Raw genomic sequence first — 16,042 nt, 5'->3', positions numbered from 1 at the left:
CACTGCAAAAAGGCAAAAGGAAAAAAATCCAATCACAATTTCCTGAGAAGTTCAAGGGATGTGAAGCCACATTCCATGGGGAAAACATGCTGGCCTAATACATGGTTTCAATATACAACAATTCTTAGAATAATAAAAATGCAAATTAAAGAGCACCAATAACATTCCTCATATGCTATACTGGTGAAATTTTTTTAAAAAGACAATGCTTTTTAGGGAGTTTTGATGCTTTTGTTGGTGTTGGTGAAGATGAAATGTGAAACATGTAGGAATGACAGATGAGTTTATCATTTATCAGTCTCATGTCGGGAAACCTATTGATCCTATGTGCTTACCACACAAGAAACGAACAATGTGATGCCATAACAAAAGAAAGATGTTCAAAACTGCAGGGTGCCTAAAAAGACTTTGTGCCACCAATAGAGAGCATGAAAAATCTAGACAATATCATATTATTCTATCACATGGGTTGTGGGGAGGGGGTAAAAATGTAGCTCCATAATTCGTTTGTATTCACAAACACTGGAAAGATACACCAGAGGTAATATACATGGTTAACCAATACACAAAGTTCTTGGTGACTGCTTCACAGTCACCACATTTGAACCAAGTGACTTGGTTCCTATTGAAAATCTTATTCTTTGTACAAAATGATGTCTTTCCCTTAGCAGCCCACATGTACACACAGCTGTTTACCACACCAAGTAATGGAAATATATTTGTTTCTCTCTTCAAGTGTGTCATTTCTACCCTAGAGGTCTCTCTCTACACGTACATAGTGCTTTGCTTGCCCCAGTTAACTTTCAATCTCAGCAATACTTTGTGGCCTTGGTGTTTGTGAACTGTCCCCTGCTATACAGAGGAGACTGTAAGGAGGAAAAACCACCACCACTACCACTATCCACCCCTGGAAAACCAGAGGGGCTGCCTCCAGAGTGTTCTCAGTCACATCTAAGGAGGTCTTTCTGTGGAAATCCATCCCTAAGTCATGTTTTAGATAATTGCACAAACCTTCCTGATGCCAATGCCCAAATATTTGATGCAAGCTTCAGGCAGGTCAGACGGAGGGTTTAATTATCCACACTGCAGAGAATCACAGCATCCTTTCAAGTTGCTTCTCAACAGCATTCTTAATCACTTTAAACATGGAGGGATGTCTCTTTGCCTCTGCTGATGGACTACTGAGCAGAAATTAAGACGGAGCAGGTCTGAACTATCATATGGGGAAATAGAATTGACAATTTGGGGCAATCTATTATTATCAGGAAATGTGAGGGCTGGCTTATTATCCTTTCAATGTACCGCAGTCCTGCATTTCTAAATGAAGAAATAAGGGCTAGTAGGTACAAGAGGGGACTTGGTGCTGCTGTACTAGATACACCAACCCTCCAGGACCAACTTTCACTCATCTTTACACAGAAGCTTAGCCAGCCCCACACTGTACACAGGGGCTCTTCGGATATTCTATGCATTAACCTGTTGAAACAAAAATGTCATGTCTGTGGGTCTGGGGACATGACTTGATTGGTCAAATGCTTTCCAGGAAAGGTTAAGATTCTACATTAGATCCACAGCACCCACATACAGAGCCAGCTGTACCTGTAATCCCAGTACTAGGCAGGCAGAGACAAGAAGATCCCAGAAAGATAGACACTCTGATTCAAAAGTAAGGTGAGTGACTGAGCAAGACCACTAACGTAACCCCTGCTCCCCCACACATATAAATAAACATATCCACACAAATTTGTGTCCTCTCTGTTCATCCTGGTGCTTCTGGAGGTTTTCTATGGGGAGCCCAGTTTGCACAGCTTCCTCACATACTAAAACTCTTCAAAGTTAGGGATCTAGGGAGAATAGCATTTTCTGAGCTGTCCCAAATATGCTGAAAAAGTGTCAAGTTGTGGACAAGTTGCCTCAGCAGGTCCAGATGGTAACTCAAAGTACATTCACCGAACCTAGAGCTAAGAACTTAAAAAAAAACAAAAACAAAAACAAAACAATAGCTTCTCACTTTTTTAAAACAGAGCTAGCACAGGCTGGCCTTGAAATTACTTCATAGCCAAGGATGACCTTGAATTTCTGCTCCTCCTGCTTCTACCTCTTGAGTGTCTGGATTACAGGTGTGCACTAATATGACTGGTGTAAAAGCATTTGTACAATGAGCCCTGGGTACAACTGAAGTCATACTGGCTACAGGGAAGGGGTGATGGAGCACAGGAGGGAAACCGCATAGAAATGCCAGTCACAGGAGAAGCACCTTTGTTCCCAGGTTCTTTTAAGTCACAATTCTGGTTTACCAATCAGGAATATCAAATAATCTCTTGGGCTTGGCCACAGCTGTCTTTACTTCTGTTCTCTAACTCCTGTCATAAAATCAGGGTATAATTTCTTCACATCAGTAGTTGGTAAGAGGTTAATAGAGTGAGCCAGCACTTTGACACATTTGGTTAGATGGGTCATTTGATTACTCCCCTTGGGAGACACCTAAATGTGTACACTTCTCTCACACACAGTGGGGCATGGAGGTAAAAGAACGTATGTTTCTTCCCATCCTATCCTTGTAACCAGGCTTCCTGGGGTATGTTATCTGCTTGCCTCTCCATTCTTAGATTGCCTCTAGGATAAACCCTGGTGAAACAGGTACCATCTTCAGTAAGTTCAAGGCATTCACCATCATCTCTGAGGCAGCAAGAGGAGCCTGACCCCTTTATATTTCTACTGTTTCTACTTGGAAAGCCATATCTCAGTGAAAATGACCTAGCCATTGTCTGGCAGAGGTCAGATTCAAGGTCATTTAGTCCTGTTTCAAGGGAAAGAACCAAGATGGAGTGTACTGTGGGGAACAGAGTTAAGATACGACACAAGTCCTCAATCCAGTCAGGTAAACTGACCTTGTCCATCATGGAAAGACATCAAAGTATTGGTTGTGTGTTCCCTGGTTTTTGCTCACATAATCAACCTGAAAGACAAAACAAACAAACAAACAAAAACGAGTGTAAGGCAGCCACTTAGTAGACCCACCTTTGCTCCTAGGAAACGAGAATTCTGACATCTCTGATGCTGCAAAGATAACCCAGGACCTTGGAAAAGGTCATATAGGTTTCCACCAAGACATTCTAGCATAAGATAGAAAACAATGTTTAGTATCTGGGAAGGATCAGTAATCAAAAGGTTTACCTATACATCTATAGCAAGCTACAGTAAACATCACAGTCCATTTGTAGCTAAGGAATGTTTCCTTCACCCCAGAACTTCTCCCATAGAACGTCACCCCACTATTTCCATGAAGGTAGACAGACTGCTGGATCTCATCATACTGAGGTGTCACAGGGGATTCCTAGGATGGAATAATTGGTCAGTAACTAAAGTGCTACAGAACACATCTCAGGACTTCAGCCTTGTATTAGAGTACTAAAGTGTGCAGGTCACCACACTAAGACATGCTATTTGTATACACATATATGCACAAACATAAGTACATCTGCTGGATCTGAAGCAGCCTCCATGGGTACAGTTCTTATGGTTACCTGGTTTGTATTTGCCAGTTGTTATCAGAGTGGCCATCTGAGAAACCTGTGTCCCTGTAGAAGTACCCCTGTCTTGCAAGAGTCTTTCATCTTGATGCTGCCAGGCAGGTCTTATACCTTTTAAATACTCAAAGCCTCATGAGCCTTTGCCATGCCTGATATAACCTGGGCATAGGCAAGTAGAACTCTTAACACAAAGGCTTTAGGTTAACCTGGGGCTCTATGCAGGTGCATCTAAGATCTGATTCTGTGACTAAGCCCTGACTTCTGAGTGGAAGCCTGATGTCCAACTTAGCTGTCATTCTTCAGTACATATCCACCTTGATTTGTGACACAGGGTCTCTCCTTGGCCTGGAACTCAGAGGTTAGGCTGGTCAGTGAGCCTCAGGCGTCCTTCTGCTTCCCCAGTGCTAGGCTTAAAAGCACATGTCATCATGCTCTTCTTTAATGTGATTTGTGTGTATGATGTATATAGGGAGGGTGTACCATGTGTGCCTGTGGAGGCCAAAGAACAACTTTGTGGAGCTGGTTCTTTCCTCCCATTTGTACGTGAGTTCCAGGAATCAAACTCAGATTGCCAGGCTGTGTGGCAACCACTTAACCAGCTAAGCAATTTCCCTAAGCTCAAGCTGACCTTTTTATAATTATCAGGCTATAAAGTCAAGGCTTTCCCAGACAAAACTGTTAAGACCCCTAGGACCTTAACCAAAAGATAGAACCTTTGGTTATTAAACAAGTAAAGACAGTTTCAATGAGAGAGAATAAGCATCCAGTGGCCTGTCCAGACATGCCAAGTTCCCCTGTGAAACAACAAATAGAAGGGTTCACACACAGGACATATGCTTACTATCTGTCCCAAAGAGTTACCAATAATCTGTACACTTGCAGCAAAATGTGAACAAATATATTCAGATATATTTAAAAGAATAAAAAAAAAAAAACATTTCACAAAACATTTGTTGCCATAGGAACTGCTGTTAACTAGAAATGCCTACATCAAGATTTACACATCGATCAGAGCAGGATCATCTGCACTAAGTTATGCAACAAATCATGTAAACAGAATCAGATACATTTCCCAGCAGGAGTCACCTCCTTCTTCACATGGAAGCGGTCTGTCCCAAACATTTTTTTTCCTAGGGTACCAATTAAGAAACTGCTATTTTCAGAGCAACAAAAATAAAAGCTTTTATTTGTTCATTTGAATATAAAACAGGCGTTATCACAGATGTACAAAGCGTACTGGTGGTTGAACATACAAGAAGGTTGCTATCCTTTGCACATAAAAATTTTGTTTGAAACTGTGATTGGTTGAGTACATGAGTTCTCTCTAACCAGTCACCACACTCTGAAATAACGCTGCTAACATTCAACTGATAAAGGGACCGTCCCCTTGGGTAAAGTGTCAAGCAGGGTTAAATATATATAATAAACAAGCACCATGAGGAATCTGCTCCTGTTTGATTAGATCTGTGTCTCAATGTTCATTGTGTACCCTCTTTTTGTGCAAGTTGATTACACGGTTTTGGCTGACTCCAAAAGCACATGGTCACAAGACAAAATTTTTTTTTTTTTAAAAAAAAACATTCTCATGAATGATTTATCTACAGTACAATTTCTAATACACAACGATCCTCCTTTATTGCTGAAACTGGTGGTACTTAAGCGTCTCCTTTCCTTTTTCTTGCACAATGAAGCCTCCAACCCAGTCCACCAACTCTTTCAAACCTAAAGTCTAATGTCACAGAAGACAGGATGCAGAAGAGACCTGCTGTGAACGGCTTGTGCAACAGTACTGCAGCCTTCGCCCTCCTCGGGTGTGAAGCTGATATGGTGAAAGAGTGTGTTTTGAGTGACATCTAAATTTGCTTTGCTTCCTCACATTAGCTAGATGGAAGATTTTCTGCACACTGCAATGATATTTATCTATCAGTATCCTATCTGAAATGTTAAACCAAGTTCCCTTTAAGAGAGGGAGAGAGAGAGACAGACAGAGAGAGAGAGAGAGAGAGAGAGAGAGAGAGAGAGAGAGAGAGAGAGAGAGTGTGTGCATTCCTATGAGGGTATGTATACATCTGTCAAGAAAATGTTTTCCTGTATGTGGCAGAGATTTTTCCCCCTTAGTAACCTGCAGACTGTAGGAATGTGTATTTGAAACATGTATAAACACATAGCAATGAGCAAACAATATTTGAAAAATCAAATGTTTCATGGAGATGGAAGAATGATTTGCATATACAAATTTTTTAAAAAATGTGCCACTTTAAAAACAAAACAGCCTTAGATCTTAGAAGTCAAACAAAACTCTCTTTCAAACAAAACTGCATGTAATGAAGGCAAAGACATTGCCCATAATGCAATCAAGAACCTCATTTCTGCCCAGCAACAATTTTAGTCAGGATTATTTAGTCCTGGGAGCCACTGCAGGAGCATACTGTGGCAATTACAAAATAGACCCCTTGCATTGCTGATATATCCCTTTTGGCTGGATGCAGACAGGCCAGATCAACTGAGGGATACAGTGGCTGAGCTGTAGGTACACATAACCAGGGATCAGTTCATCAATAGTTAGTACAAGGATGAAGGTGGCAGAACTCCTTGCTTCAACCAGAGCTCTGTTTTGAATCCCTGGAACAGTTGGCTACGTAGGGCCAAGTTAGGAAGCTCTCAGGACTAGTGGGTCAGAGTTAGAAGGGTCTATAGTCTCAGGAAGATATCACACATAGTTTTCCCCTCAAAGCTGTTCTGGACACTTATCTGCTCACAGTGGCCACTGGAAGGGGTAAATGAGTGATACCTGGTACAAATTACCACAGGGTATCATTCTTTTCTTACAAACCAAAAAAAAAAAATTTTTAAAGTGACACACACAGACACACACACACACACACACACACACACACACACACACACACACACACACACACATGCTAAAATAAAATAGACATTATGCAACGAATTCTTGCAGCTGAGAAAACAGTGCTATTTGCCAACCTGGAGCCCCTCAATGTCATTGGCACATGCTGGCACAAAAGCATTCACTGTTCTCCTCACAGCAAAGGAAAAAATAGTGCATGTTAGCATTAAATCCCTTCACCATCTCAGAGACGGCGGTGACTCCACTTGCTGGTCTCTGGTCTAAAACAGGGTTACTGGCAACCTGCGATTGCTCGTAAACAGCCAAGTGTGTGTGAATACAGTGGAGGGCGCACCATGCAAGTGACAAGTTCTGCATTTAAACTTTAAAATCTCCTTTGTTCATTAGTGAATTTATATTTCATATATATATATTTGTTGTGATACTATCCACGCAAGATAATACAACACTTTTTTATATTAGCAAACATTACAAGACTTTAATATTCTTGAATGTTTTTTCTCTTTTATACTTCTAAAGAGATCAAAATAAATTAAACATTTTGTACATAATTACATATTGAGGAAGTTAACTTATTTTTATCTTTTTAGTTTAGTACAAAGATATCTGCAAGATAGTTGCCGAAATACCTTATTTATAATCGCTTCTTGTTCTATGTTAACTTCAAAGGCCATAAACTGGCCTCTGCTTCTTCAGCATATCTCTGACAAAGAAAGCTGCTAAAATCTAATTGGAAGGTGCTACCTGGAAGGTTCTCGTACCTCAGTAAACTCTCCTAGAAGGGTGAGATCTATCGATGGCTTAAATTAGTAACAGATCCATGTCATTAAGATTCCATGACACATTAAAACAGAGAAAACAATTCTTTGTCACACTACATAAATTGTTTAAAAGAACCCATTTGGAGGGTAGAATATTCTTTTTAATTGCTATTTTGGCTTAACAAAATACCACATTTACGAAGAGAGCACTTCTTATCCAATAATTAAAAAAAGAAATAAAGAAAAGAAAGTTCTTAAAATGAGCTTTTCCAGCAAACTGAAGGCAGTGATCCAAAGTCCTTCTGAGCAAAATCCAGCGTAAATTCACATTTCATCTCCCTGCCAGGTGACTGCTCCTAGAAGTCTTTCCCCAACCCCACCACACCAGGCTCCTCCTTCGAGTGTGGCTGAGTGTCTGCATGTCTCTGTGGACACTGAGAAAAAAAATGGTCACATCCGTAGAAAAGTCTGTGGAAGCCAAAGTGACGAGACTACATATTATAGGCCACGTAGATGGGATCCAGCTGGTCTGCCAAGAACCCGTCTCGCAGGTGCATCCGTTGTTTCTCTCCCCGGGAGTTGATGGGGATGACACCGATGTCCACCACGACCACCACTCCTACAATCAGGTAATGCTCTTCCAGGACCACATTGGTCACCAAGGGAACCAAGTCCAATGCTTCCTGCTCTGACCCATCAAGTTCAACCACAACCACTAACAGGTTTGTCCATGTAAAGACAGCACTAGAAGACAGAGAAGAAAACCACCATCATTGGGAGAGTCTTTTACATAATTATAGTACTTTATGTTTCTGTTCACACTGGCCTGAGTGATCCCACCCATCTCCTCAGACTGGCACATCCCTCTGAGCTGTGCCAGGATATTGTCTTCCCGGCCACAACATACCTTTTTGAATTTTCTCCTGGCCTTCTCTCATGGTGGCTCCTACGTGTTATATTATGTTTTCTGTATTCTGCTTCTATGGGTCACTTCTGCTTCCTTAAGGGAGTCTGGGTTCCAGTTCTGCTGCTTTACAGCTGCCTGAGGTGTGATTCCCCCACCACTTTCATCAGCCTCCCAACTCAGCCTCCCATCCTCTCTTTCAGGCGCCCGGCTCTACTGCTGCAGGAGTTTGAGTAGCAGCAGGTAGCACCCTCAGTCCAGGGCTCCCACTTTCCAGCCCTTGGGCTCAATATGGTACATGGCTCAATGTGTGTGAGCAAGATGACACCAGTAGAGGGTATAGAAGTGCTAGGATGCTTCTGCTTGTTCTGATGTAGCACTGGCATTGCCAGGCTAGAGATGTGCCTAAGCTAGCACCAAGGGATAAGACACATGTAGGGCAGAGCCATTGGGCATATTACCAGCCAAATAGATGGCTGATCACCCATAGACATGTGAGCATGACTAGTAGTTCTGTCTCAGAGTACTGAGTTTGAAGATGACAGTAACATAGCAGCAATTAACTCATGCAGCAGGTATTTATTTGGTGGAAGAGTCTCCTGAGTATGGAGTCTACTTAATTACTGGAAGCTTAAGCCCAGTGCTTTACTCTTTTAAATTCCATTACCCTTGTAACACTGGCTTTTAGGATTGGTATGCACAAGGTCTGCTTGGCTACAAGAATCAGAATGCTGAAGGATGGAAGGAACTATATGGATAAGCCAGAAAGTTCCTGGTAGGGAGGGGGACACATGAAGAAGGGCACCAGATTTAGACTGTCTAACAATTCCTATCCTAGTTTGAGATGGGATGAACTTCCTACAAGCATGAGACTAAGTCTACTAGAAAATAGTGCAAATAATTATTCAGTATCATTAATGTGCATGTATTATGCTAAAAGGGAGAGCTGCAGAGAATATTAAGCAGGGTTGCCTTGAGACACATGTACCGAGGTACCAGAGATCAGTTGTGAAAATGGTTTTCAAAATGTGCTGACATTTAATTCTCTTAATTTGAGTCCCTGTGACATTGAAATGCTGGTTTGCATGACCTTTAAGATCACATACATCTCCCAGACACCTTGGATTAAATGGTATTATGGCATCTGAAATATATGCCACTGTCAGCTCAGCCATCCACAGTGAATGGAAGTCAAGGTGAGCTTTGTCAGGCAGAGTGTGATGGGGATTGGAGACTTCCAACCATCACAGCTTTCTCAGGAGCTGTGTCAACACAGCGAGGCCCCTGTTAAGAAATGAATTTAGTTGGCTTGAATTTGGCAACATGGAGGTGGTTTTGTCTTTGACATGGGATTTCTCAAGTGGCAGGCAACCTAGAGGACATGATGGGGTGGAGACACATGGAGAAGACCAGCAGGACCAGCAGAATCAGGGGAAGACATCTGTGACTGAACAATTCCCAAAGTCTGGAGTCCATCAGAACCAAATCCCCTGATTCATCGGTTTCCTTCCTCTGGGATTTCTACAAGAACAGGTGAATTGGAGACCTTGACTGACCACCTCAGGTTAGATTTAGCTCAGAAGCCACATAGTAGGTAATCACAGTAATGCTCAGGACAAAAATCCAGAGGGAGGCCCCTCAGCATACATCTTGAGGGCGATGATACAGTCAATTAAACTAAGGCTGCACCTGAGATTTATACCACAAAATGAGGTCAGCCCCGGGCCTATGTCTTGAGTATCAAGGGTTTATACTGCTTTTGCATTTCTGTCATCTATCCACAGTTAAGGAGGAAATTCTGAAACTGGAGGCCTTGTTCTTTTTTTGTTTTTGTGGTGTTAAACACCTAATCCAAGGATTTGGGCATGCCAGGCAAGTATGCTAACAAAAGCCCTGGAGGCCTGTGTTGGTGAGGATCTAGGGCAGTGTGACTACAGAACAACTCATACATATACAAACAAGGTTCTTTTCCAAGAGCTCCACAGTCAGACTCAGGACTGTGGCAAAACACTTGCCTAGCATGTAGGAGACACTGGTTCAAAGTCCGGCACAACAACAACAACAACAACAACAACAAAAACCAAGTAAATAATATACCTGTATTATTCAGATTCAATAAATGGCAATTAAGTCTGAGCCTAATTTTGGAAATCCATTAGAAGAATGAACAATCTCAGAACCAAGGTTTGGAAATTACTCAAAGCTATTCTTGCACCTGTTTCCTTTACTGGTTGTACCTCAAGACTGAGATTGGTCACATCAGGCTCTCTGCCAGAAGGGGGTATAGTGCCTTAGTGAGTAAACACCTTGATTGTCATCAAGTGAGTGAATAAACCTACACTCAAAAGCATGGAGTCACTTTTCATTCCTAAACACAGCATGAAAGTTTCAAGCAAGTCTGACTGCCATTAGCAGAGACTGATAAATTGCTCTAGTATCCTTGCTTCTCCCAAACACTGGGAGCAGAAGTGAGCTCATGAGTGGAGGTCCTTCTGTTTGTCAATGGCACTTTGCAAATATATGGAATGGACTTGGACAAAAGACAGATGTATGCCTCATGGAAGGATAAGAACTTACAACCGCACCCTTGGGTCACTGTGTGCAAGGCCACTGTGTGCAGGACCTTGTGGCTTGGGCTTTGGTTTAATTGAAGCAGTTCTTACCTGGTAGACATATTTAATGAGGCTGGGCCAAAATAATGCCTCCCCTCATGTTTTCTTTTCCAATGGAAGTACAATGCTTCTTATTAACAAGTCTCAGTAAAATGCATGTTTTGTCTCTTTGCTTTGTTTTCTTGTTTAAATTTGTGAAAACATGATACAGATGAGTAAAACAAATGTCACATCTACGTAATTGCAGACAATAACAACTTGGCTTCCTGGAAACACTGTTCAGGCTAAAACTGTGGCTTCTGGTCAGCTGGGATGTCCTAACAGAGTAGGTTCTTTCCTGTATTGTCCTTAGCCTTGAGGAAGGCTCACCTTGAAGAAATACTGCATCCTTCCCAGTGCCATATCATAGGCATATCTCCTGTGATCAATAACTAGGCTCCTGACTTCAGAACAGACAATGCCCTCCCATCCTCTTACCATTCTGTGACACTTTTGTGGGCTCTGATGACTGAAGTCTCGATATCTATTGGGTGGTACCTCATGCCTCGCAGCTCCATGGCTTCATCCAGTGCCCCCACTACATAGAGAGCATCATGGCGCTCTGTTGGAGAAGAAACCAAGTACCAATCAAGACCTTTGCTTTATTGTTCTGTTGTTGTTTTGAAGAACACCCCCCCCCCAGTGACACAGACAAGCAAGGAAAGGAGATCCATATCTAGGGATGGGTGGCTCCTTTCTCCTGGGGAGTGTCAGCTGCCTCAGGCTCAGGCATTCTCTCTTATCTTCCCAGGCTGGATGCCTAGCCACTAGGCTCTCAGTTTTTTTTATTTTATTCTTCTTAGACATTTGCATGTATGTGTGCATGGGAAGGCCATAGGTCAATGCTAAGTGTTTCCCTCTATTGAGCTCCACATCATTTTATGACATAGGAACTCCTATTGAACCTGGATCTCAGTAATTCAACTAGGCTGGCTGGCTAGCAAGCCCTAGGTATCCTTTTTAGCATTCCTAGTATTAAAGTCATATCTGGCTTTTCTTGGACATTTTATATGAATGTATATTAGTTATATAAAATAGTAAGTTTCATTATAATGCTTTCATACAGGTATACAGCATGCCTCTCCATCACCCTCTTACTCTTTTTCACTTTTCATCCTATCCTGTCTAATTTCTGAACCTGTCCACTGGGGATAAGCCAATCTTCTTTTGGACCAGCTTCTACCATCAGACACAAGATCACAAGTGATCAAAGGACTAAGTTAACACCAGTTAACACTTAATAGCCTAAGCTTTGTGAGGTGGAACTCATTTGCAAGAGTCTAAGGGCATTACCTGTTCAAAGGCATAAAGGTCATAGTTCAGCCCAAATGTACCTAGTTCCCTCAACTCAATTACAGGAGGTCCTCGGTGTGTTGATCTCATATAAATGGGAGGGAAAGCGGTTACTGGTTATGTTCATGAATGAAGATTTCTTCAGTCCACGTAGCCCTAGTGTGTGTGTGTGTGTGTGTGTGTGTGTGTGTGTGTGTGTGTGTGTGTGTGTGTTGCATGAACATGCATATGCCTATGCCTATGGAGAGGGGAGGCTGGCACCAGGTGTCTTCCTCAATTGTTCTCCATCTCCTATACTGAGGCAGGATCTCTCACTTGAACTCAAACCTTGCCAAATAGACTAGTTTAGCTAGTAAGATTGCTCCAAAGATCCCATATGACTCCTGTGAGTTGAGATTTCAGGCAGGCTGCAATGCCTTCCTAACATTTATGCTGGTTCTGGAGATCAAATTCTGATTTTCACCTTCTGAGCCATCTCCTCCAGCCCCACAAGACTTACTTTTATCCTGCAGAAAAACCACATAATAATGAAAATGTGGTCAGCCTTATCTTTGCTTAAAAACAAGAACTCTATCCTTAATTTTTAAGTGGGTAATAAGTATGTCAGGGAAATTTTGAAAAAAAAATGATTAACATGAAGTAACAGCACATAAACCTTTCTAATATAAACAGAGAAGCAAGATGGAGACCACTACTTACTTGCTTCTGCTTATGGAAAAGCTTTGTTTCCTTACTTGGTGTATGGGTTCATGCCATCATCCAGGGACCAGTGAGGTGAAGACAGTAACTATATTCTGCTGCCCTGTTCCCCAGGGCTCAAGTGGGAAGGATTCTACATGTTTTCCTTGAGGCATGCAAACTGATACCACCTTTTACAACTCTGAACATTACATCCTTGATTAAATGAACCCATGGCTATTCATCATGGAACTGCCACACTGGCATGTTCTATTTCCCTAAATGCAGCCCAGGTTAACAGCTGTGTCAGGTGACTTAGGAGGCCTCAGCAGAGTCTAGATTCTCATCTGCCCAGGATTTTGGTCTCATCACGATTCTAGAAATACATGGTAAAACAGGCTTCTTCTATTTTTATCTGGAGTAGAGAGGTAAGAAAGGATCATGAAATAAGCAAAGGGTGACTATTCAGGTCAGTTTTTTTTGTGTGTGTGCTTGTGGGTGCACCTGCACGTGTCAACACAAGGTATCTCCCCCCTCAATTGTTCTTCACTTTACTTGTTAAGACAGGTCTCTGACTGAACCTGAAGCTCACCACTTTGGCTAGATTGGCTGGCCTGTGAGCTCTAGGGATATACTCTTTTGTCTTCCTTGTTCTGAGATTACAGGTATGTGTGGCTACACCTGAGTTTTTACATGAGCACTAGGGATCTGAACTCAGATACCTGCAAATCAAGTATTTACCATCTGAATTATCTCCCCAGCTCCTAATATTAAAATTAGTATCTCTCTCTCTCTCTCTCTCTCTCTCTCTCTCTCTCTCTCTCTGTCTCTGTCTATCTCTCTCTCGCTTCCTCTCATGCCCGCACACACACACACACACACACACACACACACACACACACACACACACACACACAGAGAGAGAGAGAGAGAGAGAGAGAGAGAGAGAGAGAGAGAGAGAGAGAGATATGAGCCTAAGGCATGAACTTTGACACTGAACTATCCCCTAGGCTTGTGAGTATGCTTTGGTATCTTGGCTTCATGAAATACCACAGTATGGCTCTTCACATGGAGGCACAGCCAGTCAGCAACAAAGTATACCACTATTAGACACAGGGTCATGTCCTAAACAATGGGAACAGGAAGGCCCAGTTGCTAGCCATCAGGGCCCAGAGCCTCAGGACTACTCCAGTCCAAATGTCATAGGAGTGGTTCTGGCAAGAACAGCATACAGCCCCTGGAACTTAAGAAGACACTCAGCACACTTCATCATAAGGAGTGCTGGGCTCAAGTTTAGCTTTACCTTTGCTCTTCGTTCTCAGAAAGACAAAGGAAGGGTATGGGGTATGCACAGCTCTGCCTACTGCATTTATATCTTACTTGCTTGTGTACACATCTTCCTGTGTATGCATTTGTACAGGTATGTGCTCATTCATGTATGTGTACATGAGCATGGAAGACAGAAATCAGCTTCAGAGATTTCTCTTGGTTGCTAGTTACCTTGTTTGTTGAGACAGGGTTTCTCACTGAACTTCTGTATAGGCTGGGCTGACTACCATGGCCCCACAGAGCTAACTTTTTAGCCCTAAGATTATAAGAAGCTCATACTTGAATTCTAGGGATTAAACTCAAGTCTTATATTTTTACATCGCAAACATACTTTACCAACTGTACTATCTACCCAGCCCCTATTTGTTTCTCTTTCAAGATTAGGCACTTTCAGATCAGTAGGGGCAAGCAGAGGTCCTGGTGTGGCTCTCAAAGCACAAGGTCATTTTCAGTGTTAGTCAAATTCAACTCCCATACAATGCATGTCTTCTTCCAGTCTGAACTCACCTCCATTTGCATCTGTGAGCTCAGTTCTCCGAAGGAAGCCCAGGTAGCCTGTTCGGGCCCAGATGGTCTGGGTATCTCCAAAACTCAACCGGGAATTGAAATGATCAGACTGGAGAGACTCATCTCCATAAATGGTAAAATAGCCACTGGCATTGTGGGCACTGTGGACCCATATCTATGGACAGAGAGAAACATCATTGTGCAAAAGCCACTCTGTGCACCCAGCCTTCTCCAGGGAAGAGAAGTTAATTGTCTCTACAAGTCAACAAGTTATTTTTCACAATGGCCAAGGTTTCCTTGGATCAGTCTAATACAAGGCAATGGTGGTTTTGCTTAGGTGTCTGGGGGGCAGGGATAGAGGGCGGTGAGTACAGACACCCATAAAGAGCTCTATAATAAAAGTACTGTGTAAGATATGTTACAGTCAAGCAACCAACTAAGCCATTCACCTGCTAAAATTATCATTAAAGCAGATTACTGGAAGATTTTAAAGTGAACACAATTGTATGAGTTTCTTTGTAGTTTTCTAATTATCATTTCTAAGAGCAACTGGAAAATGCTCAAAGCTTTAAGATTGCACTTTCCTTTTTTACTCGGCTACTATGCCTTTTGAAGCAGACTATGATAAAATAAAACAAAATACAACGAAGGGGCAGGCAAAGTCAACAGAAAGATAGGTGAATGTGGGGCCTGTGGTAGCACAGTTAAGTAGAGGTTGACACAGATTCAAAGTAATAGCTATGGATGACGTGGAACCACATGAAAGGTTCAGGGAAATTGTGTAGCCAACACAATTTCAAAGACATCTGTACAATATATTCATTGATGTTGGCATACAGAGCCAGACCCATGAGGAGGGTTTTGGGATTATACTGTTGGCAGCACAGGCATTCTGAGATTGGGTATTTCATTATATTGTTAACACTGAAACATGGCTGAGTACCCTGAAGAAAGAACTACATCTGTATTGTTTAACATTGTATCCCAAGAACCCAGAATAGTGCCTGGATCCTAGCAGACATTTACAAAGCACCCGCTGAAGTAATCAAAAGATAACATATAGATAAAAGAACAACATCAGATGAGGTAGAGGCAACTGCTTTCTGTGTCCAATATTTAGTATTTCCTTGCTGAGACAATTGTGACAGATTATATTGATTGACAACTTGAGAGGATCTAGAATCACTTTGGAGACACATCTCTGGGCGCATCTGTGAGGGATTATCTTGATTAGGTTAGCTGAGGTAGGAAATGTGAGCAGTTCCATTCATTAGGCTGCATTTTAGATTACATAAAAAGGAGAAACCCAGCTGGATACCATCATTCATCTGTCTATGCTCCTTGACTACAGACATAATGTGAGCAACTGCCTTGTGCTCTTGACATTATGACTTCCCTGCCATGATGGACCATACCCTGAGACCATAGCCAAAATAAACTCTTCCTTATTTTGCTTTTGTCACAGCAACAAGATAAGTTAACTAATATAGACAATGTCATATAATTCAGTCTTA

The 16,042-nt window shown here is 42.0% G+C and overlaps 1 protein-coding gene across 4 annotated transcripts in view; it reads right to left on the bottom strand.

Annotated features, from left to right (window-relative positions):
* Window positions 1–4,689: 4,689 nt before the first annotated feature.
* Window positions 4,690–16,042, bottom strand: part of LOC100754252 (disco-interacting protein 2 homolog C) — a 391,750-nt gene continuing 380,397 nt past the window's right edge. For 2 of the 4 annotated variants that reach the window (XM_027405065.2, XM_027405067.2), the window contains 3 exons: window positions 14,529–14,703; window positions 11,160–11,283; window positions 4,690–7,910 (listed from right to left, as the gene is read on the bottom strand). In XM_027405065.2, the coding sequence (XP_027260866.1) occupies window positions 7,658–7,910; window positions 11,160–11,283; window positions 14,529–14,703 (552 nt within the window). In that variant the 3' untranslated portion in view covers window positions 4,690–7,657. The remainder of the gene's footprint in view (window positions 7,911–11,159; window positions 11,284–14,528; window positions 14,704–16,042) is intronic. The other 2 variants (XM_027405066.2, XM_027405068.1) reach the window with 1 other exon arrangement.

This window comes from Cricetulus griseus, chromosome 3, assembly GCF_003668045.3.
Source record: "Cricetulus griseus strain 17A/GY chromosome 3, alternate assembly CriGri-PICRH-1.0, whole genome shotgun sequence".
Lineage (NCBI taxonomy): Eukaryota > Metazoa > Chordata > Mammalia > Rodentia > Cricetidae > Cricetulus > Cricetulus griseus.
The sequence above is the reverse complement of the archived record's forward strand: the minus strand, read 5'-3'. Positions and strand labels throughout refer to the sequence as shown.